Source organism: Dermacentor silvarum, chromosome 11, assembly GCF_013339745.2.
Source record: "Dermacentor silvarum isolate Dsil-2018 chromosome 11, BIME_Dsil_1.4, whole genome shotgun sequence".
NCBI classification, from domain to species: domain Eukaryota; kingdom Metazoa; phylum Arthropoda; class Arachnida; order Ixodida; family Ixodidae; genus Dermacentor; species Dermacentor silvarum.
Window position 1 is genome coordinate 30060618 of NC_051164.1, and position 23170 is coordinate 30083787.

At 44.8% G+C, this 23170-nt stretch overlaps 2 protein-coding genes and 1 long non-coding RNA gene across 3 annotated transcripts in view; 1 reads left to right on the plus strand and 2 right to left on the minus strand.

The window, feature by feature from the left end:
• The window catches only part of LOC119432370 (ATP-binding cassette sub-family D member 3-like), a 36015-nt gene extending 32583 nt beyond the window's left edge, over positions 1–3432 (minus strand). The window contains 4 exon segments of the mRNA XM_037699537.2: positions 2426–2477; positions 2548–2594; positions 2684–2723; positions 3137–3432. Of these exon segments, the coding sequence (XP_037555465.1) occupies positions 2426–2477; positions 2548–2594; positions 2684–2723; positions 3137–3249 (252 nt within the window). The 5' untranslated portion in view covers positions 3250–3432.
• A 65-nt stretch (positions 3433–3497) lies between these two features.
• Positions 3498–22997, minus strand: LOC119432371 (uncharacterized). Its single transcript, XM_037699538.2, has 9 exons — positions 22875–22997; positions 17211–17473; positions 13750–14022; positions 13329–13427; positions 12518–12637; positions 11273–11383; positions 7943–8088; positions 7243–7407; positions 3498–3684 (listed from the first exon to the last, which is right to left on the minus strand). The coding sequence occupies exons 1-9, from the start codon at positions 22894–22896 to the stop codon at positions 3555–3557; spliced, it is 1329 nt and encodes a 442-aa protein (XP_037555466.1). The 5' UTR covers positions 22897–22997; the 3' UTR covers positions 3498–3554.
• Positions 9441–10572, plus strand: LOC125941532 (uncharacterized). The gene is made up of 2 exons (XR_007464420.1): positions 9441–9978; positions 10428–10572. It is a non-coding gene; the product is annotated as an uncharacterized LOC125941532 (long non-coding RNA).
• Positions 22998–23170: the final 173 nt, after the last annotated feature.

Below are 23170 nucleotides of genomic sequence, written 5' to 3' on the forward strand. Positions count from 1 at the left end.
ACAGGTTCAGGTGCCCAGCCTTTACTAGTACACACACAAACAACATAGTGTCGTACAGTCTTACTTAGGAGCGTCACAAACTGCTCTTAAATTTAGAACTTTTTTAGAGTCCGTGGTGTGTAAACTTTTGGCAGTGACTACACACTCGAGTCGCACGATGGATCAAATATATAACAACTGGTATACAAAGCTATGCATGCAAGAGGTTCATATCACTAAGCTGGAAAAAAAAAATTATATATATATATATATATATATATATATATATATATATATATATATATATATATATATATAAGCTTTATATAATGACTGGGTTTTATGCAGTAAATCTGCACAGTAGGCAATAAAGGACTTCTCAGTGAAGGGCGCAGGATCAATTTTGACTGCCTGAAGTTCTTTGAAATGCAACCGATGTAAGTACACTAGCGTTTTAACCCACGGCCTCCGTCACAAAGTTGCGCCCATAGCCAAGAGTTGAACCTTTGAACCCGTGCTCAACAGTGCAATGTTGTAACCGTTGAGTCACAGTGGCAGTCAGCTGTCATAAACGTTCCCTTTCACACCTCTCTGGGCAGACTTCCAGCTACAAGTGGATCCACACAACATGCACTTAACGTTTTCTGCTTGTAACACTCAACACAAGAGTCTAGTCTGGGAGACAGGATAACACAAATACTTATACTACTACTGCCTCTCATTCAATGTTCCTCTCTTAGCCCCATAAGGCACTGTGCGCACTATAGTACATGCCAAAATGGTTCATCAAAAGTAAAAAATCACCGATGAAAACAATGGTATTTAGAATGTGTCACATACATCTTGAAACATTTCTGATTGAACCTGTTCTGCAAGTTTGAATAATATGTGTAAAAAGTTTCAGTAATACGACTTGGAAGGCTGGGTGCTTGCAGTATGTCATCATGTAGCGGGTTCATTTAACCTTTTGCATAGAGTTTCACATCAGCCATATTTCTCAAGTGGCTGCATTGAAGTGCTTTACAAATATGCGACACATGAAATAGTTTATGTTCTCGTATCTGAAGTTCCTGTAGAGAATTCTCATGTGGACTCTACATTCTGCGAACCTGACAGAAATCGCTAAAGAGCTGTAATTTCTCAACCTGTTTTCCAGCCGTGCACTCCTCGTGATTATGAAGTGCAAGAAATGTGATGAAAATGAAGCTTTAGTGAACATAATTGGCGCCTGAAGGGGTTAATTAACGCTATTGTGATGATTTCTCAAGCATAAGAGATCAATGACCAAGATTATGAAATGCTAAGACGCATTATGGTGCCTCCTTCCTCGTGTCGGCGACAGAAAGAATCAGAATTGCATTTGGCACGCTGCCACATTTTTGTATCCTCGGCCAGACGTCTGACCCGACGCGGGCATTCCAAGTCACGGCACGGCGGGACAATCCCAGGCCACTTCTCGTAATACACTTATGTCTACGTGAGTGCACACATCTTGTCCTTGGAAAGAATGCAAGCCTTCCTCTTTCCTTCAACAGAGGCACGGAGTTAACCGTTCACTTTTGTCTGCAATTAATGCAAGTTCCACGCCACCTGGGGCACAGAAACAGCGCTAAGACACTCCATGGTTCTGCTTGTGCGCAATTAATCAAGAAATGAATTAAGCTATGTCAGTTTTGTGAACCCTCATTGCTGGGTAGTGTGCAACAAGTAAACAGCTTTCCAGAAAAAAGAAAAAAAAATTTTTCTTAACTCTGTTAGACACAATAACACAAGCTATCGCAGCAATGAAAGGGGTTGCAAAAACTTTGCCATGGAAAGCTGCCTCATCTCACAGCAATGCTGCAATGCACACAGGATTGCAATCAATCCCAATCAAGCTCGATCGTGATCAAAAGTGCCTGTGTGACACCAGTATTACTTGTGTTGCCCAAGACTAGAACAACCAGAGTAGCTTGAATGGTGTTTCAATTTCGTGAAGCAACAAGCTCCTCATCTCTCTATATACTTACACACGCCAAAACAGAAAATAAGGAAACTTAATACATTCCACGTCTGCCAATGACGATATTGCGCTGGCAGCAAGAATCAATGCTACACGGCAAAGTGGACTTGCAATGAATTTCAACAAGCAGCCTTTTTAAGGAAATTGGCATTCAAGCTGGCAATTGACACAGCGGCCCCTGAAAACAACAGGTGCTCTTGCCAAACATTCTCGCGCATGGGGCACATCAATCGAAACGGGAAAATTTCACGATAAGCGAGGTGTGTAAAATTTCTAGTACTTCAGATCTGCCTTTGCTGTTCCCTTCGTGCACTTTAAATGTATGGGACGATCTGTCAATATGACAGCGCTCAGTTCTCAAGGCTGACGCGATTCAGCATGCAGATCAAGTCTGCACCCGCATTGCTACTATGTTTAGCTTTCAAAAAAAGCGTAAGGACCCACCTCTGGCGTGAAGACGCCGGGGATGACAACCTTGAGTAGGCTACCCAGCTGCCTGCAGTGGGCAGAATGAACATCGTTAAGAACTTGACCGCCCGATCGGCAAAAGACGTCGGGGCTCTCACCTGAAGAACTCGCGGTCCACATGCGCCTTCTCCTTCTTGGCATCTTTCTGCGGGGCACCCGAACAACACACGATTAGCCGCGAGCTCCGGGGTTCTGCGCCGGCCCGGCCCCGGTCGCGAAACAAACACAACTCACCTTGTCGAAAACCAGCGCCGCCGCTGCCAGTTCCCGGCTCCTGCACACGGACGGAAAAAAAGACGGCGATGTCAGGCGTGGTGGAAACAATAGGATCCGCGTTTCTTCGAAAACGCCGCGCGCATGTTTAATCGGAGATAACGCACTGCCGCTGCCTCGAAGTTTGGTTCGGTTAGTTTCGCGTTTCGGACCGGCCCGTAACCACGGCATCTGTAATGAATGTCACGATCGACGACATTTTACTTACTCGCACAAACGCAAGTCGCGTGTTTTAATTATCGGGGGCCGAAAACTCGCGGTGGACACGCGCCGTTGGAGAGGCTCGCCGGAGGAACTAGGAAAAGACGTTCAGCCGGCCCCCGTACTGCCCCGAACTACGGGCACGCCGGGACGCAAGGCTACGGGAAGCTGTGAAAGGCTACGCCGCTGCTACCCGTTCGGTGTGAGACTCACCTCTTCTGCTTCCTGAGGAACCTGAAGTAGGACCAGGCGTAGATGAGGGCCACCGTGCCGGCGACCACGGCAGGCCGCCGTTGCTCGAGCATCTTGCTCCAGGCGGCCGCCATGATGTTTTCGTCCGCGGCCTGTCAGCTGATTTGCCGTGCTCGACGGCTAGCGCCCTACGGCTGAGACGACCGCGGTCGTGGCGGCGGTGGCGCAGAACACACAGGCGCGCGCACTCGTACACACTCACACACACGCAACGCACCGGTCAGACGGCTTTCTCCTCGAAGGAGCCCGCCTCTGCTTCGCACGTGACGAGGAAGAACGACACTCCCCACACGCCGCCGCGAACAAGGGAAGCAGGCGGAAGAAAAAAGGCTCGATCGAGCCGAAAGAGTTCTTTTATTCAATGCGCTACGAGCGAGGGTCAGGTCTGCGGTAGAACGTAGCGAGACAGGCCCGGTCGTAGTTTCTCGGCTTCGGCCAGGATCACCAAGAAATCGGACAGGTACGGTACGGCCAGCACCGACTGCAGGTACTTCGTGGACAGGGCTCGCCTGCCCCCAATGAAGAGAGAGATAGAAAAACAAACAAATAAATAACGGGACGTTTTTAATGGGCAGGAAAATGTTATAGAGAGAGGTCGCTATGGAAAGTCTTCCAAGCTCTCAAGGCCAACCTTGGCTACGCAGAGCGCGCTGCTTGCTTGGCCTTCTCAATGCCGCAGCGGCGGAAACCTGCTGCTTGCCAAAAATATGCGGCAGGCCTTGCTTCCGAACAGAGACACTGCACTTCCGCCGCTACACTACTATACCGCCGGTGCGATCGACGCCTTCGCGCCGCGCGCGTCAATGATTTGGGCGACGCCGTCAACTCGGCCACTTGTCCTTCCCCCACGCCGCCCGCAGCTCGGGCCGATTAGGCGCGTGTCCGTCGGCGTTTGCTCAGAGGAAAGAGTGAACGCGAACAGAGCTGACGTAAAAATGCGCGCGCGCCTTTTCCTGCTGTATTCATCCCCTAAGTTATTCGGAGTAACGCGGAAAAGCCTACGGCCAGCTAACGAGAAAACAACTTTTCATTTTTCCCCCTCCTCCACAGACACACTGGTGCACCGAATACGCGTGGCTAAGCTGCCGACGCAAGCTTTTGCAGCTAGAAAAAAAAAAAAAAAATCGTTAGCAGTGTCGGCAAGCGCAGGCTGCAGCTATAATGTGATGTGAAGCACTGCCCATTTCTGTGGCCTGATATGCAAGGTCCACTACATTTATTGCTTATACACACCAACCGAACATTCCAGCTGAAGGAAAAAGACAGGTTATACATTCCCTACCTACACAGCCTTAAAGAATGATGCGTGGCACTTTCACCATAACCTTCTAACATTTATGTTTTAAAATATAGCGCAAGTCTATGTGAAAGAAAAACTGTCGAGCACATTTGCGTTTAAGCGTGCCATCAACACACTCCCATATCACAACTTTGAAAATAGAAAAACTGGGAATCTATAGACAGACAATAACAAATACAAAACTTACCCTCAGTGAATGCATAAACAAGACTATACATGCAAATGGAACATTTTCATTTGCTTTGAAAATGGCTGTTCACAGCTGTAAATACTCACCAGGGCCTGCATTTTTGTAAGGATTATTTTTGTTGAATCATTTTCACTTTTTTATCATCCGTCCCACTGAATGTCCGATAGCAATTGCGTGGCGTCACGCAAGCTGATGACGAAGTGTGAAAAGAATAGAAGATTAAACGAATCGATACAAAATACGACACCCCAGCCTGTTAAACAGAGGGCACTAAAATTGAAATAACTGCAAATGGGTTTGTCAGAACTTAATGGGAATTCAGTGCAGATTAAGTTTCTATATGTCACTCTGCACTTTCAACTTGTATGAAACATGTGACAAGTTAGATCGGTAAATGATGTCCTCCATTCCAGGATGCATGTGTTCAGAGAGCTAAACAAAACCTGTATTACGCAAACGAAAACTAAAAGCGCAGCTGCACTAATGAAGGCCATGCATGAATGACAACAGATCATCAGCGAGATGCGACGACAAGGCCAGTCGCCGTTTGATTCTGCAGGCTGGGGTCCACGGAAAAAGGATTGACCATACTTTCCTTGGTTTTTCTTGCTTTAAACTGAAAATGCTGAACCCTATGTACCCTATATATAATATAGGTATCTATATTAATAACATATTATAAGTACATACCTCTAAAGCCATTTCCACTTGTGGAAGGCTTTCAGTGACTCCCACAAAGGGCCGAATGCAACCCGTGGGCCAACGTTTGGAACCTTTTCATCTGGAATAATAAACTACCTAAAAGAACACTGAATGGTTACACTAATCACTTTAGATTGGTATTCTTTCAACACCCTGTTTTTGGCAGCAAAATATTCATTAGTACTAACAGAGAAAATGAAGGTCAGACGCTACTCTTATGAATTTGAAAAATGCTGTTCTGTACAGAAACAAGTATGATAATGGACACATTTCATTGAAAATGTATAAGGAAACCTTTCTGCATAGAAGTCCTTCATTGAAGTGATATTAAGGACAGCATATGTCTTCACAGCATTGTCAATGGCTTTAGAGGTATGTACTTATAATATGTTATTAATATAGATACATACATTACATATAGGGTACATATGGTTCAGCATTTTCAATTTAAAGCAAGAAAAACCAAGGAAAGTATGGTCAATCCTTTTTCCGTGGACTTCACTTTGCTTTCAAAGGGACCCTGCAACCATATTTTACCTACCAAGTTCTGCATCACAATGCATTCCTTGTGTTATCCGGAGGTGAATGCAAAAAATAATTACGAAAATTGACAGAGGCAAACGAAAGTTATGCAACTTGCAAATTCAAAATAAAAGCACACGGAAAAAAAAGGCACACCCTTTCGCATTTCACTTGCCCAGCGAAGACTTAAGCTGCTTGCAATCAAAACGCGCCTTTCGTTCAGCGGTAGCAGAAGCTGTCTTCCCATTATAGACTTTCAATGACAACCGACCCTCGACCAGGCCCGGCGCGCCGCAATAGCCAGTGGGGCCCTGGAAGAGGGGCTCCACCCACAGTGACCAAGCACGGTCTTAATTTAAATAAAGTTGTTTCTCTCTCTCAATGACAACCTGTAGCCGTGTTTTCTGATGGACGCTGCTATCTTAGTGAAGCGTTGGTAGCGACATCTTCTAAGGACTTCTTCAACCACAACACCTGATAAACATTTGTGCTGCGTCATCGTTGTTGCAGAGGGGGCAAGAAAGAAATAAGAACTAGTACACGCTAATCATTATTGCTGCTGACACTATTGCACAAGTAGAAAGGTAGAGCCTGGCTGTTGCTGTCAAGCTGTAGTTAACGTTAATGCCACAAGATGGCGCCACCGGTGCCATTTTGCATGCTTGCCTTTGGAGTACCGGTAAACAGCTGTAATACGTTTAAACTCTCTCATGAGTCTCATATGATCAAATTGGAACGCAATATCATGTGAATAAGCAAGGTGCTGTGCGCTGTGTCGTCTGATACGACATATTTGGAGCAATCTGAATTGCCTGGAGCGCGGCATGAGCACTCCTCTCAGTCTTAACTTCTGTTTGAGTGCCTGCTTGTCAAAACAGGACTGACAGTAGGGCTAGTTCGGATAGACGCAAACAACGACGCGTCAACCTCCGAGTATGATTTTTATGAATGCCGCTCTTTGACACGTGCAATTTTTATGTCGTCGGTTTCTCGAACAGTGATTCGACGATGTGACGAGGCGAATCTGCACCTAATAGTACACGTATCGCTGGTTAGTCTTCTGTTAATAAACAGTTGATAGCAGCGTTCATCCTTGTCAGTTTCTTGTTTGTGTCTTGTTAAGCTTTGCGCTAAGTTACCGTAGTCACATTGTGACAACATACAGAAGGCTGTGATTTTCCCGCATTCTTTCCTAGAAACGTATTCTGCGACGATCACTTCCGGCGATAGCCAGGCACGCGCTGATTGGCTGGTTGAGCACTACGTCACGCGAAAGCGATAGTATCGCCAAAGTGATCGTCGCAGAATACGTCCCCTTGTCTGTTGCCTTAGCCATGCTGGTAAGCGTTTCACCTGGAGCGGGCGGCGCACTGGATGAGAGCGGCCGCCTTAACGCGCAGGTGCCTCTGGAAGGCCTGCAGCATCTGCTCGGCTGCGGCGGTGGTGGGGGCTCGTCCCAGCTGCTGCACAAACTGCGACACGTGCGACTCCGCCGACGGAGTGCGCGCGGCCTTCAGCCTGCATGGGGCCACCAGAGGGCAAGCAAGTGAGAATTCTGCCAATGCCAGAATATGTGGACTGTCATCATCAGCACTAACATCAAAATCATCATATCTCATAACCCTGCAGGACAAAGGCATATCTTGGTGAGCTCCACTTACTCCTGTCTTGCACCAGATGACTCCACCATACACCCGCAAATTTTTCTAACCTTATCACGCTAGTCTAGTTCTCTGCCACTTTCGACTGCTCGAAATGTGACGCACAATACGACATTTGAGCTTACACAATTATGCAAGTATTTATTAATTTAAATAATTAAATATGACTAATTAGCTAGACAATGATAATTGACAAAAAATTATCCGGTTTGCGGAAGGCGACTACTAGCAAAACACCCTTGGTGCCATCCTCGTATCTCGTAGTTACTGTATTTTTAAATAGCTTGGTTCGTGTTAGCTGGGACACCCTGCATGTGCAACGGTATGGTGTACAGGCAGCAGCTTGCATCCTCTGCTTGTTTAAAGGTTGGGAAAAAAGAGTGAGCACGCACTTGCGCGTCAGGGGACCTTGGTATCCAACGTGTAGTGGGCATTGCCAGACGCGTCCCTGTGCCATGTCCACCACCGTGGACGGGTGTGGAGACCAGATGAGCTCGCGGGCCGAAAGAGGGCTCCCGGTTGACCCCCGAACCAGTCCCTGCAGGAAAGGGGGGAGCATAGCTTTTAGCCCAAAGAATAATGGTGCAGTCACTATGTATTTTTGTGCTAGCTATAGTTAGTGATACAGATGCAACTCTTACATCAAGATGAATCAACTGATAATTTAACTTTATTTGATATTTACGTAACAAATCAAGTATGGCCATTTCACCCAGTTGGCGTGGATGTTCATATTTATTTATAAATAGCGCAATCTTTCTTAAAAGGATCACAGAAGGGTGGGTACAGAAGACAACAAATATACAATGTAAGAATAACCACAATACAATATACAACCCAGGTGAAAATTTCCAACTGGGATCCAACTGGGATCAGCTGGGATGAACTGGTTCCAGCTGGAAACCAACTGGTCCCAGTTGGAAAGCAACTGGGTAGCAACTGGTTCCAGTTGGGATCCAACTGGAACAATTTCCAGTTATACTGGGAGTGACTGGACCCAGTTGGGATCCAACTGGAACTTTGACCAGTTGTACTGGAATCAACTGGTTCCAGTAGAGAGGCAACTGGAACTTTCACCATTTGTACTGGAATCAACTGGTTCCAGTTGGATTCCAACTGGAACTTTGACCAGTTATATCAGTAGCAACTGGAACCAACTTAAACATTGGCCAGTTGTTCTGGTAGCAACTGTTTCCAGTTTGAATCCAAATGAAACGGTGACCAGAAGTTTAAATGAAAGCAAGTAACATCCAGTAACATGCAGCAGCTAGTCCTACTTATACTGAGCAATTAAGTTTGGCAGTTTTAGCAATCCTAGCCAACATTCTAATAGAAGTCTGTAATAATTAGTCTAATACGTCAGTTTTGTATTAGTTGTATAAGTTTTGTATTAGACCAATAGAAATTTCTATTAGTCGTACTGATTTACCTATAAGACCAAGAGGCCGTGTGTATTAGACTTATTAGTCTTTTACAAGCAGTGTAGTAGACACGCGCGTGTCTACTAGTTTCTCTATTAGACTAACAGGTCCTATTGGCCTTATGCAGATTGTTACTGGTCTGATACAACATGTACTGCTAGATTCCACAGCTCTTGTTTGCTGGTGAAAGTTAATTGACAAAAAATTAGAATAGCGGACCGCTTGCTTGCATGGAGGGGTGTTTCTAATTAATCACTGAATAATTAAAAATTCTGCTGTACAATTGTGCAGCAGATTGCGTTCGCACGTTTGCATTAGTTTCAGCACACCACCTCTCAGCGACTGCGACGTACGCCTACATGGTCTTGCCAATTTTGCTTCACTGAGCCTCGTCGCGATGAGTCGAGGAAACAGCTAGTGTTTACAGCACAGCGAATACTACCCCGCGGAAAAAAAGAAAAGCGCGAACAACCAGCCGTCAGATCGCGGTGCCCGGTCAGCTTACGAACAACCATATTTGTTTGGCACTGAAGTTTCGTCAGTGTCGTATTTTCTGTTGAAGTGCGCATAAAGTAAATGTTAAACTTTTAATCTAAATTGCTAACTTGATATCGCATATAAAAGGCCGTAATATTTATTGACATCAAAGAGCAGTATCGCAGAGAAGGGAACGCGGCGGGTGGGAAGGATATAAAACTGCGACCATAGTCAGCGGTAGTTGCGCACAGCACGTGTGCAATGGCGGCCGCCATGTCAAGGCGAGGCGTCACGCGAGGCGTGCGTGCGTGTTAGTGAATTAACGATGTGTTTTTAAGGAACCCGTGGTGTTAGCGCCTGCGCAGTCTCATTCGTGGAGTAGTATATTTGGATAGTTTTATCTATGGCTGCTGTTGTGACTTCCAAACAACCCAAGGCAACTGTTTTACCCCTGTCCTTCGCGGCTTTGTGGATATATCAGCGTGCATCAATGTGCAGTGTTCTCCCCGGCGCCGATTTACCATTTCGAGGTAATTATACTTCTTGTTTATGCTTCTATAGTACAGAATGAGGTGTTTTCTTTTTTTTTTTATCCTGACGGTGGACGTAAGTACTTCTGAACAGTGCCGTCGGGCTGATTGCTGTGTACGTTGCAGCAATGATCGACATGCCTGTTTCCGACAACGCTGTGCAAGATTTGTGTCTAGAGTTCTTTATATCTGCCTACTGTTTCGATGGAACACACATCTTATGTTGATTTTGTGTTCTTTATAGTGGTCCTATCGTGTCACGTGGCGTCATTTTTTATTATGATAAACATTTTGAGCTAGCATATATCACACTGTCCTAAAATTAGTTTGGTAATTGCGGAGCCACATTACTCTAATGTGGAAGCAAATATTGCCAGCTTAAACGTTTAGTGGTAGAACTAGCACCCCTGTTTCTAACTGCTTCTATATGTGTGTATTTTTGTGCCCAGGTTTTTTTAACCACTTCCTCAAAAGGACGCCCTTTGGTCGAAGTCAACGAAAAGCTCTCAATCAAGATTGCTGACCTGACGAAGATCTCGAAGGAGGAATCTGTAAAAATACATGCTGTGCTAATAAATGCTTTTAGCAATTTTACCTGTTTTTCGTTATGTATCTGGAACATTACAACATTTTCTTTCACTCCAATAGACCTATTACACCAATACACTAAGAGACCTACTAGACTGTATTAGTGTCGATAACCGAATAGGCTATTAGGGTTTGTATTAGAAATTTTGCTAGGGACTTAAGCAATAATAGCTGAACTGCCTTAGTTGTATGAAATCCATCAGCAGAATACACTTTTGATAGGCTTCTGCACGGGCCAGTTGCAATTGGGACCAACTGGGATCAGTTGTAATGGGCTCCAACTGGGACCAATTACAATGGGGACCAACTGGGACCAATTGCAATGGGGACCAACTGGGACCAATTGCAATGGGGACCAACTGGGACCAGTTGCAATGGGGACCAACTGGGACCAGTTGCAACGGGGACCAACTGGGAATTGTTCCATAAACCAGTTTAACTGGAACCAGTTGCATTCCCAGTTGGAAATTTTCACCTGGGAATACAAAAATACTATTTATACATCTGTACTCATAACTGCATGCATAGCTTGGAAGCAAGTGGGTAGAATTTCTCGAGCGCTTCTTAAGAAATGGGGGAATTTCCGTGATCCGAAAAAAGTCGGGATGTCTGCCATGAAGCGTAAAGATAATAGCTGTTATCTGTGTTGCTGTTCCCACTCTCAGCCCGAAAAGAGGTACAATGCACACATAGCCGAGAAGCCCACCTGCAGTTGAAGACCCGGCAAGTAACAGGGCTCAAGAGTGTCACCCCACAGGGAGCAGAACAGTTCCTCGTGGTCCAGGAGACCTCGCAGAGCATTCAGGGCCGGCTCCACCTGCATTATTTCAACTTTCAATCAAGAATTTGCGCTTAATGCCGCTTTATAGCATACAATTATTTTTGCTCTAATTTTATAAGACTGTTTATACTATTTATATAAGACTATTTTATAAAACAACTTCACATCCCTGTACATCCAGGTGGCAATAATGTTAATGGTGCTGATACCAAACTAAGGCTTTGCAGCAGGGGCGGTATTCTCGAGCAATTTCTTTCGGAGATAAAATCATGTTCGCGAGATTTTGCATGAGTTAGCACCGAATGCATTGAAGTATCTGGCCAACAGCATCCCTGGAACTGTGTGAAGATAGTGAGCTCTGTACAGTGCAGGAAATGCTTTCGGTCGTATATGCCAATGCATCTGGTAACGAGTCATGCGATATCTTGCGAAAGTGACTGTATCCCCGAAAGTGATTGCTTCAGAATACTGCCCCAGTTAGCTTCTCTATGACAAGATGTGCATGCCACTGGTGGCTTCTCTTTTTTTTTTTCACCTGTGAATAACACAAGTGAAGGTGTCGAGTTTTTGCAACTGAGAGATGTGGACTGAAAAATGTGGTCTTGCCACGAAACTGGAACAAAAACAAAGCAACAGCTAGGAAGTAACAAAAACAAGCAAGTGTTACACGTTTGTAAAATGTGAAGGCGAAAGCCTGCCAGCTGTGGAAGACGATGACGACAAACTCTCTGTGACCACGTGACGTGTGCAATCAGGCACGCACTAGGCACACCTTTAGTAAGCCAGAATCGTGGAGCAGCTGTGGCTTCAGGGAAGCGTGCTCATCTCGCACCGCGGAGGCCCGGGTTCGATTCCCACCCAGACCGAAATGTACCAAATGTTCTTTTCAAAACCACAAATTTTCATTGTTTACAGGAGCTTCTCTGAGAAATGTGACGACAATTCAAGCATTTTAGATGTGTTTTTACTCTTTGCAGCGTCGTACATTTTTCGTCACGGCAGTTTTGCCAAGGTCACTGCAAGGTCACGGAAAGGTCACGCCAAGGGCACCGCCAACGTAGCCACCTAAGGCTTTCACCTTAATATGTTGTGGTAGGAATAACTGCAAAGAAAACGTTAGTTATTGAGTTGAGTGTGATTAAGAGGAACAAGGCAGCAAACGAGACTCACCTGAGCAGCGCTGTCGCCGATAACAATGGAGCATCGCCGTGTCTGCAGGTGTGACTGGAGGGCCCGGCGAATCAGCTCCTCTGGTAGACGATCACCTCGGCTCAGCGCATTCACCGATGCCTGCGCAGTAACTGTGTGACTTACTACTGGTGGCTGCAGTGTCTCTACTTGCTACGTGTGATTCGTTTTCCTTTGCACTTCCGTTTCTTGAGCAGTATCAATGTCACCATGTCCCTGTGCTTATGTGAGACACACGTGCACCATCAGGTCATTGTCATGTCACAAATGCTGTTGCTGCTTCTCGAACGACAGGTCTGTTTTATCCAACTGCGCACTACAGATGCAGTAACTTTTATATTTATTTCATATTTGCAACACCTTTCGTTGAATGTAGAATGCTCAATGACGACACTATATAGGTAGGGCCCAAATGTGAGCCATGACACCCAATTTAATGTCAGCTAACCATGTCATTACTACAGCCACTCTTATGTTGTGCTGTTTCTTTAGCAAGTACAAACTGCATAGCACGAGCAGTTAACCTTTGATAACAAATTGTTACACTTATCATACACTGGAGACAGCATTTCGCATGCTATTCTATAGTACGGGCTAGACCACTGTTCGAGATGCAAGATGTGTTTTCAAGGTGTTCTAACTGTCAGACAAAGATGTTAATCTGAAGCCTATCCACTTCCCAGCATTCCAATGCACAGAACAGAGGCGCAGTGCCACTCTTCCTTACGGGTAATTGTGAGAAACACTATCGCTCAGCGGAGCGCAGGCAACTTGCAAACAAACTGTGCCTCACCCTTCGGTCGAGTGTCCTGGTGGAGAGCAGGGATGAGGCCAGCTGGAAGTAGCGGTGCAGCAGCGAGGTTGCACTGCTCAGGTTCTTCATGAGCTCGCGCTGAAATGAAACAAGCATGTTTCTCACACCACGACAACCACTGAATTCGATTGCAACAGGCATGTCGCATAACATTTACTTATTTATTGACTGATGTGGTTCGTTAACGTCCCAATGCAACACTGGGGCTACAAGAGGCACAATAGCAGAGAGTTCAAGATCAATTTTGCCCACCTGGTTCATTAACGTGCACTTAAACCCAACTGCACAAGCATTTTTGCCTTCTAAACATCGTGTACACAAACTAGGGTGCAACAGCCCCGAGTACCATGCTGACTATGAGCCAGTACCCAGTCCCTTTGGTCAGATGGATGTTACGCACCCCGGGCGCCTGGCAGACCAGCGCCACTCGTGCCAGGTTCAAGTCGGTGAGGGGCAGCAGGAGCCAGAGGTCGGCCAGCGCCCGCATTGGGAACAGTGCAGCCAGACACACGGGTGCCCCAGCCGAAAGGTCAAAGGTGACTGCGTGCAGCGCGGCCCGCTTGTCCGGGAGCAGCAGCAGGCACGACCTCGTACCACGCCGTTCCAGGCCCCCGTGCAACAGCTGCAGTACGCTGGCGGCGTGCACATCATACTCCTCCTCGCGCCGTGACGCCTGTACGTGCGGGTGTGCGACAAACTTCGTCAGCGCACTCGCAAAAAGAATTTCTCCCTTGCAGTGCAATTAGAACTGGGGATGCACATTCCCTGCGGTGCTTCAATTCAAGCCCGCAAGTGCTGCAACAGCGTGTGCCCAACAACGTACATAAACCATTTTCAAAATGCTAAGCTGGCTTTACTGCACAGCTCGATGCTATCAAGTCGCAATGCTTGTGTTAAAGTGACAGTTAACAGTCAAACGCATGCCAAGCAATTTTGTGGTGCAGGTGGGCGGTCACTTCAGAGTGCTCTGGCAATGCTACAAATGTTACAAAAAAAGGGCGACCCCCAAGCATCACTGTTAGCTTAAGTTGGCGCCACTGATAACGAAGTCAGGTTTTCATTACCATACCCTATTATTCTCGTAACGCTTTTACTATCTTTGAAGCACTTTCACAGCACTCTCAAATGACCACCCGGACATGCCATTAATGTACACCACATATATCTTGCATAAAAAAATAAGAATAATAAGAAAAAAAAATAATGCACAAGCAGCATACATGTACATCATATAAGCATTATGTTAATCATAATGTTTTAGGCATGAAATATTGCAGGAAAGCTTCTTTGCCATTCATGAAAAAGGTCTCTATCTTGTTTTTTTAATGAGTGGTAAAGGTCACATGAGAACACTACTTGCGCATAATTAAGATATCTGAACGAATAATACTGATAAGTCTCTTTTTTGTGAAATCACAAGCTTGATAAAGCATTGTGTGCAAGTTGATGCTTGCAATATTAAACATAAATATCTTTACATTTACTTGCCCTTCAATAATTGGCAACATCAACCACCGGAGGGCAAAGATGCGTAGAAAAGACAGCTTCTCAATGCTGTAGGGAGATGACAGACATTTGCGTGCAGGAAGGCAGCTGCTGTAAGATCTGTCCTGTCACATACATCATCAAGTTCATCCTCATCATTTTTATTTGATGGAAGCAGTCACCAGCAAAAGAAAAAAAAAAAAAACGAAGAAAAGCAGGTGGCTATTCATGATCAACCGTAGATTCAATCCTGTTTCCACAATAGATGAGCTGTTGTGCCATCTTCAAGCCTTAGTTGTCAATATCAGTGTCATAGTTGTTGTTATCGCATTATCACAAGGTCAACTACTGCAGTTTTGCATGGCTCGTAAAGCTTTCTTTTGAGTGGCTCTCCACATTTTTTTTGTGTTGTTCCCGCTGCAACATAAGCGCAACATGCAGAAATATAACTGGGGGTGTTAAACAGTGGCCACATTGTTAAAAATTTATCAAGAACTAAGTAAGAATGCTCGGTTTATATGTAAGAGGCACACAGTGCAACAGCATTCAGCATCAGCCTGGATACATTGATACACTGAGCCCAACTTGAATGCGCCCCTGGAAAATTCCACAGAGCTTTCTAATGCTGATTTTACATGTTGCAGTAGAATTGCAGGCATGACTCTTCTACTGTGAGTGCGATAAATGTGCCTGATAACCTCTGACTGAGGAATTATTTCCCAGTGCGTCCCAGCAATGATATTTATTTATTTATTCATTTATTCAGTTACCTCACAGGCTCCCGAAGGAGTATTGCGTGAGGGGAGGGTACAGGAAATTAGCAAAAAGGAAAAAGGAGTACAAAGAAATTATACATTGTTAGCGGGTAAACATGAAAGAACAAATATCTAACAATATAAATAACGCGATAAATGAAACCAAACGACTGTGTGAAGCAGCAAAAAAAGGAGTACCAAGAAATTATACAATTGGTAGCAGGTGAAGATGAAAGAATAATGTTAACGCAATACAAACAAAAAAAACTATACAACTGCGCTATAGGGAATTACTTAGGTGCGCAATAAGGTTACTTGTGAATGAATTATGGAAATAATATGCATAAGCGTGCTTTGAAGGAATCAGGGTCAAGAATGTCAACTATTTCGTTTGGTAGGTTATTCCAATGCTGAATGGCGCGTGGTAACGCGGATGAATTGAAAGCATTAGTTCGGCCAAAGATACGCTGGAAACTGAGATGATTATGCAGACGCCGAGATGTACGAGATGGACGTGTGAGCGGCAGGGTGGACGGGCGCGTGCTATGGACAATTTTGTGAAACAGACAAAGCAATGCTATGGTTCTTCGCGATGCAAAAGATGAGAGAGATAAAGATGACTTAATGCTAGTCACGCTAGAGTCGCGGTGATAATCTCTGACAATGAAGCGGGCGGCGCGGTTTTGGACTGACTCGAGAGTCGCGATATTGCGTCATTAGTAACCCTCTCTCTTATTCTAAGTGCACTTACACTATGTGGTCATACACTATGCAGTCGTACTATGTTGTACAAAATTGTGCCTCCAGTTTTGTCACCATAGGTGTTTTCTTTACAGTGTACGAGTTCCAGGCACTGTGAAAAGTGCCTCTGCAGTTTTATGCGGCCCTGAACAACCGGCAATACTCTGTACACTGATTTGGAATTTATGGTACAGTACGCATATTATATCCCCTTCGGATGCAAATTAAATCTGTTCATAGAAAATTGCCAATCCTTCAGTGAGTTTTGTCATGTTTACAAAGTGGACTGCATGCGAAAACTCTACTAGAATGTCAGATATGAGAAATGTAACTGTTTCATGTCTAGCACACTTCTAAAAAACCTATCCAGCCACATGAAACATATGGCTGATGTAAAACATCTTGAGAAACAATGAAAGATGTGAGCCAGCTACATGATGACTTCCTGACACCGAGAGCTGCAATCAGAAGTGTTTCGATGCAACGCATTTTAAGTATAATTATCTTGGTCACTGCTTTTCGTTTTGATGCGCTCTCTTGGTTGAGAGTCCTTCTGAAGATTCAAAGGGGGAGAGAGAGAAAAAAAAAATTATGTTGTATAGTAGTTGTGAAATAACTTATTTTTGCTCTTAGCATTGCGAATACGTAAAAATTTTGTGTGCCCCGTGTACTGCACAGTCAGTTTTTTAGACTTTTACACCAGTGTGCTTGTATGCTGCCTGCCAAGCTCTTATCAGACAAGCTCACTGAGGCTTTGGCAGACCCGAAGAATGCACCTTGCCTCCCGCTCTGGTTAATAAAGCATGTTACTATTATTACAGCTGCGCCAGCGCATTGCTGAATCAATGTCGGGGTTGCGTAAGGTCTAGCACGTCCAGACCTGCTGCGGCGCCTCTCCCCGAGCCAGGAAGCCTTCGGGGTTCTCGAGAAACTGGTGGCACTTGAGGAAGTGCGGGCCGCAGTCGGCCGACTCGGGACCGCTGACGCCGCTGACTGCGCCGGGACACTGCATGCGCCACCGGAACACCAGCTGCGGTCCCATCACGTGGTCCCAAGACGACAGGTACACGCCCAGCACACCGCACTCGGACGTCATGCGTCCGCACACCCCGCTTGCCATCGAGGCCGCCGAAGCACCATCCGCTGCAGGGGAATGCGGAGGTGTGGGCGAGTAAGGAAAAGTATAGAGACCACGGCATCCACAAAAAACATTTATTTGCAGTAATAAGATCACTGTGAGGGCTTGTATATTCATCTTCAATAAAGCAGAACTTTGTTATAATGAAGTTCCATCAGACACTAAGAAGCCTTCACTACATCCTATATTCATCATAAACATACATTTGTCAAGATTCAATTTGTTATATCAGTGTTCTTTATATTGGGATTTGACTGTATAAGCTGAAACAGCATAACTGAAAAAAAGGACACCACACTTTCCTGTTTTGTGTGTTCTTGTAACAGTTGTACTGTTTCAGCTTATAATAAATATTTACGATGGCATGTCCATGGAACGTGGAGTTGCATCAGTGCACTTCATTGGCTAAACACCCAGACATGGGCTGTACCAGTTGATTTCAGAATGCATGCCGGGGGCTGCAGAAAACATTAGTGCGGCACCCGTGGCTTTCAGACTTTTGCTCGCAACTGTGCAGTCATAGACAAATGAAAGAGCAACAGAAGAAACAGGAACACTCGTTCACAGACTGGAATTATCATCCTGCCGACACTGCCCTGATGACTGATCACACTCTCTTCAATGTTTCATGCACATGGGATACAAGTAAGGTTTCCAACCGTCTCGAATGAAGTGGGACAGTCGCAACTTCTGAGTAAAGGTACAGAGTCCCGAACTGACCCAGTTGGCAGGGCTAAATGTCCAGACTTTTGGTTTTCTTTCTACAGAATAGCAACCAATAAACCATATTTCTTTTTTATAATGCCTGACAGCTCAATTACACATTCTTCGCTTTTATCTTCTATTGCAATGTCATAAACATAAAAGTGGTTTGATGTTTTATAAAGGGTATAGTTCTGCTTCAGGCCCTAACTATTCCCAGTACCTCTATCTGTATTGGCAGTCATGCAAGCAAAGCAGCTACTGTACCTTTCTTGTTGTAAATTGCAACATGGCGGGACAAAAAAAAAGTTCTTGCTGCATATATGAACTGGCGGCTCCACTAACAGGGTCAGCCATTTCCAGGCTGAAACTTCTGAATGCACAGAAGTTTCAGCCTGCATTCTACCTCTCAATAACAAAACACAATAATCCACCTGGCAGACTATTTAGTCCAGTTTAGATTCTTTATACAAATTGCAGCTGCCCACGTACTGTGTGTACCTTTTACAGCCGAACCTGGTTATGATGAACAGGCTTGTCTGTAAAAAGAAAGCTTCATATGTCAGGCACTTCGATATACCCAAACTCGCCTACAACGAAATTAAACTGTAATGCATTCCTTATATATATATATATATATATTCGTTATGTCCAGTTTAGAAATAAAGCAAGGAAGGAATCCACTTACTGAAGGCAAAACTATTCGTTGCCGACAACAATTTTTGTATGTGCCTTGAAATCTTCCTCAGAGTCACTAAGGATGGCATTCTCGATGCGCAAGATTATGTAGACATGCTCTAGTCTGCTTCCATTTATGGCTTTATTACGCTGGTAGCAGACGCCTCGAGTTTGATATAGCCAATGTCCAGTTTCTTATGAGGGAGATAAATTACCCGAATGTCAATCACTAAGTTACGTGTGTTCAATATAGAAAATAATTCGTTTTATCCGAGTTCATTGTATTCGGGTTCGCCTGTTTATGTTTTATACTGCATTCGATGTCAACCCCAGAATTCAATGCAACTTTCACCCGCAAAACAGCACCACATCTGCCTCTTGTGCCTCTATGCTCCAAAAAATAGCTCCCCAGACACACCAATATTGAGAAAAGTTCACCTCTGCCGTGACGCCACAGAAATGAAAGAACGTAATTGGCCGGTGCATCTACACAAATTTTCTTTGAATTAGACAGTGTTGTATTTGTCAGTGCATCCTTAGGTTGTCGTTGACTAGAGTAGCTGTTCGTAATGTTCTTTTACAGTACCGTCGAACCAAGATCTAATGAACACAAATATAACAAATTATTGGATATAACAAAGTAAATATCTCGTCGATACTAGTATGCAAGAAATTTATGCTTATAACAAATTTCGGATATAACAAAGGTACTTTTGTGCTGGATGCGACTCCATTCTGGTGGAGTTCAACTGGGAATGTATTCTGCGACGACTGCCTCGGCTCAACCAACCAATCAGCTCACCCGATTTTGCTCAACCAGCCAATCAGTGCGTGCCTGACGGCGATACTATCGCCAAAAGTGATCGTCGCAGAATACGTCCCCTGTAGAAGATGTCATGGTTTCTTTCAGCTCTCGACACATTCATGAGCACTCCGTAGGTTGTGCCACCAAAGTGAGCTACATTACACAAGCCCCACAGCTGCTTCAGTTTCCTGTGCGAAGGTTGTCTAAACGTTTCTTCAACATTCACAAGAGTCACGTCCTAACAGTAGTGACAAAAAATTATATTGAAAGCACATTTCTTTTGACCTAACGCCACTGTTACTGCAGAGCTTGGTTCTACGTTCAACATTGTGAGCTGTATTGCTGCAGTGAAAGTGACCCTAAAGGGACCCAAATGGGTGACTCCACTATAAAGACACCCACAAACTGGTTTACCGGATGTGAATGCTTGCATTTGTATTGTAAAGAATGTGGCTATACTAGAGAACTAAAATGATTCGTAAACTATGCCATATACGTATGTTGTTTAATGCCAAGTTGCAACAAAAGTAAATTACGAAGGGTCACTGAAGGTATCCCGTGACATCGCCGTTAACAGTGGAAGCTGCTTCCCTGCCAGGATTCGCACTATGCATAAGGTTGCCACAGCAACAAGATAATCATGCAAGAGATTCATAGCAGATACAGAAGCTGTAAATGACATGTCTATAATCACCCAAATGTATTGCAGCTGTATAGGCTGCTATGCTGAAGGGTCCTAAAAAACACTGAAAATTTTGCTATCAATGTTATTGGCTAACATCTTAACCCATGAACTCCCATGCTTGAGTTGTATCTGTTGTGGTAGCTTGCACTGATGGCAAAAAAGATGAGCCTTATTTATTCATGCTGCAATTTATGTTGCTTGCTTAAAACAAGCCACACTGTTCCGATGTATGCACTTGCGTTTAGACATTCATGTATCTCAGTTTGTGGCCTACATTTTTTATTATCATGTGTCAAGATGATAAATACAGAATATTCCATTTACGTTGAACTCGAAGGGAAAGAAAAAAAAGGTGTTCTGTTTATTCGAAAGACAGAAAAATCTTTAAAATGTTTCTTTCTTTGAATGCCGCTGTATGTTCTCAATATCACTGGAATGCAAAGAAACATACAATTGCACACTGCTTAAATTTTTTTCAGTTTATTTTGCATGTCATATATATGCGAAAAAGTGGAACGCTGCTAAGGATGACATGCAGCCATCATGTAACACTGCAGAAACTCAACTTAAACAACTTAAACCCTTCCTGTCCAGTTCCGTTGCAGTACTCAACACAATGGACTATCTAATCAGGAGTGGAGCGAAAGCATGGGGGAAGGAAAAAGACCAGGAGGGAGCATCACACGAGAACCATCAAGCCTAGTCATCGATATTAAGGAAAGGGTAATTGGAAATGGGCTATCACCACAAGATACGCTAGTAATTTCTAGGCACCGAGTGCGCGGAGAGTATGGGAGAGAGAAGAGCGGGTAGCAAGGACACTGCTAAGAGTTACCATGAATCAAACAGTATCTTGAAAGGTCCGGCTAACACGGAGGGCCTATTACCCCAAGTAAAGATAGGCCCCAGAGAGGGGAAGGGCCGGTGTCAGAGGAGGTTGGCCTGCAGAGTCTAGCTATAGTCAGGTACAACTTTAGAAGGCAGCGGCATTTGCCCTCAAAGGTGGATGCGTACAAGCCTCTACCAATGGGTACGCACTCTAGACTCACGTCACGAGCCGGACGGCCGGTGACCCCGCCGACGGAGAACATGGCAACCCGCGCTTTGAACTGAGCCGAGTCGCGTCAGCGGGACCATTTCTTTAGTCGTGGAGGCAATTGGCTGCCGCGCGTCGGTCGTCTGGGCGGGGCCTCTTCTGCCTTCTTAAGTTGTACCCAACCATAGTCTGATGTTGTGCTCCCTTATAGTTTTTTTTTTCTCCTTCCTCCACAAGTGAAGGGATCTGCACTTCGAAACATACTTCAGTATGCCATGGTGCTGGACCAACTTGTGATCTTCGTAACAGAATGCATAGAGTACAGATTAAACGACAAGAAAAGGCAGTAGAGTGGTGTTGGCGTTATTGCTCTGTTGTTTCTGTCTTTCTTCGAGCTGCTTCATTAGCTCTAAAGATGCTCCGTTATAGTTTTTTTAACAGATGGGGATGGTGCACCAAATAGCATGCACATTAGTAGCTACAAGTACTGAGCAGGGCCCGTATAATGCAAGGATCCCTTACACTCTATTCTATTCCTTTCTTGCTGCCCACTGTTCACATACTGCTGACCAAGCTCAGTGATGATGTGGGTACAGCACCGCTTGGACCACTGCCGAAGTGCCAGAAGGCATAGCATTGAAATGAAATCATTACATTATCCCGGCGCAAATTGCCATGTGGGGCTAAGGAGGCGGAGGTGCCCATTAAACGGGTACGCTGTGTGAACCAAAGTAATTTACTCAAAATTGGCTGCAGCGGTTACTAATATTCGAGAATGCAACACATCATATAGCGTACAGTGAACCACATTCTCTCGACAAAGGTTGGAAAAGAAGGCAGGCCTTAACACAGAATGAAGCTGAACGAAAACACGCACCAGTCAATGTCAAGTGAGTACAAGGTTCTTCATGTTGGCTTTCGAATGCTGTTTGTTCATAACATGCAAATCTATCACTGGAGTGTGCTGTTTGCTGGCAACTCGACACGTGCTGTTGCAGTGAGACTCAATGACAGCACGGAGGTCATCACTGTTATCCACGCTGTATTCATCGAGGTCGTTGCAGGAATAAAATATATCTGGTTTAAGGTCTTCAGGAAACCTGTACAAGGTCTGGTCAACTCTACAACCCCCCCCCCCCCCTCTCCCCCCCTGTGATTAAACACATCACGAAAGTTTTGGATTGTTTCAACGAAATGCACCTCACTGTATGCTTTTTCTCAAAGATAATTGACACAGTCGAATGAACCATAACACAAGTTTATTTCATGCATATTTCGTTTCCGCATTTATATCACCCTCTTCCCGTAGTCTTTAACTCCTACGCTTTATTTAATCAGTGCGAACTATCCCACGTTGTTTCTGGTTTAGTAGCCACTTAACTGTCGAACGACAACAGATCGCAATGGGATGACCAACGCTGCTGAGCTATCGCGCTTGCAAGTTATGACGACTTTTATAAAGTCGTGCGCTCATACACGTTCTCTCAATAGCCCCGTTACCTTTCGCTTCCGCACGCGCCATAGCAGCGGCGATCAGTGGCGGTCGATTCCGTGCGCTTCTTCAAACGAACGGCGCCCCATCATCGACCAAACAAACGAGCAACAGCTGATCGAATGACAGTGCCCATGACAATGCGTACGAAACCCACGACGGCGCTTATCATGCATGTGCTTCGAACGCGTTGTTTCGCACTTTTTTTTCGCCAAAGCTGCCCCATAAAACGCATGAACCAACAAGTGATTGCCTAAAGTTTAGATCATTTGAATATTTTCACACATTACGGTGTATCTTTGTA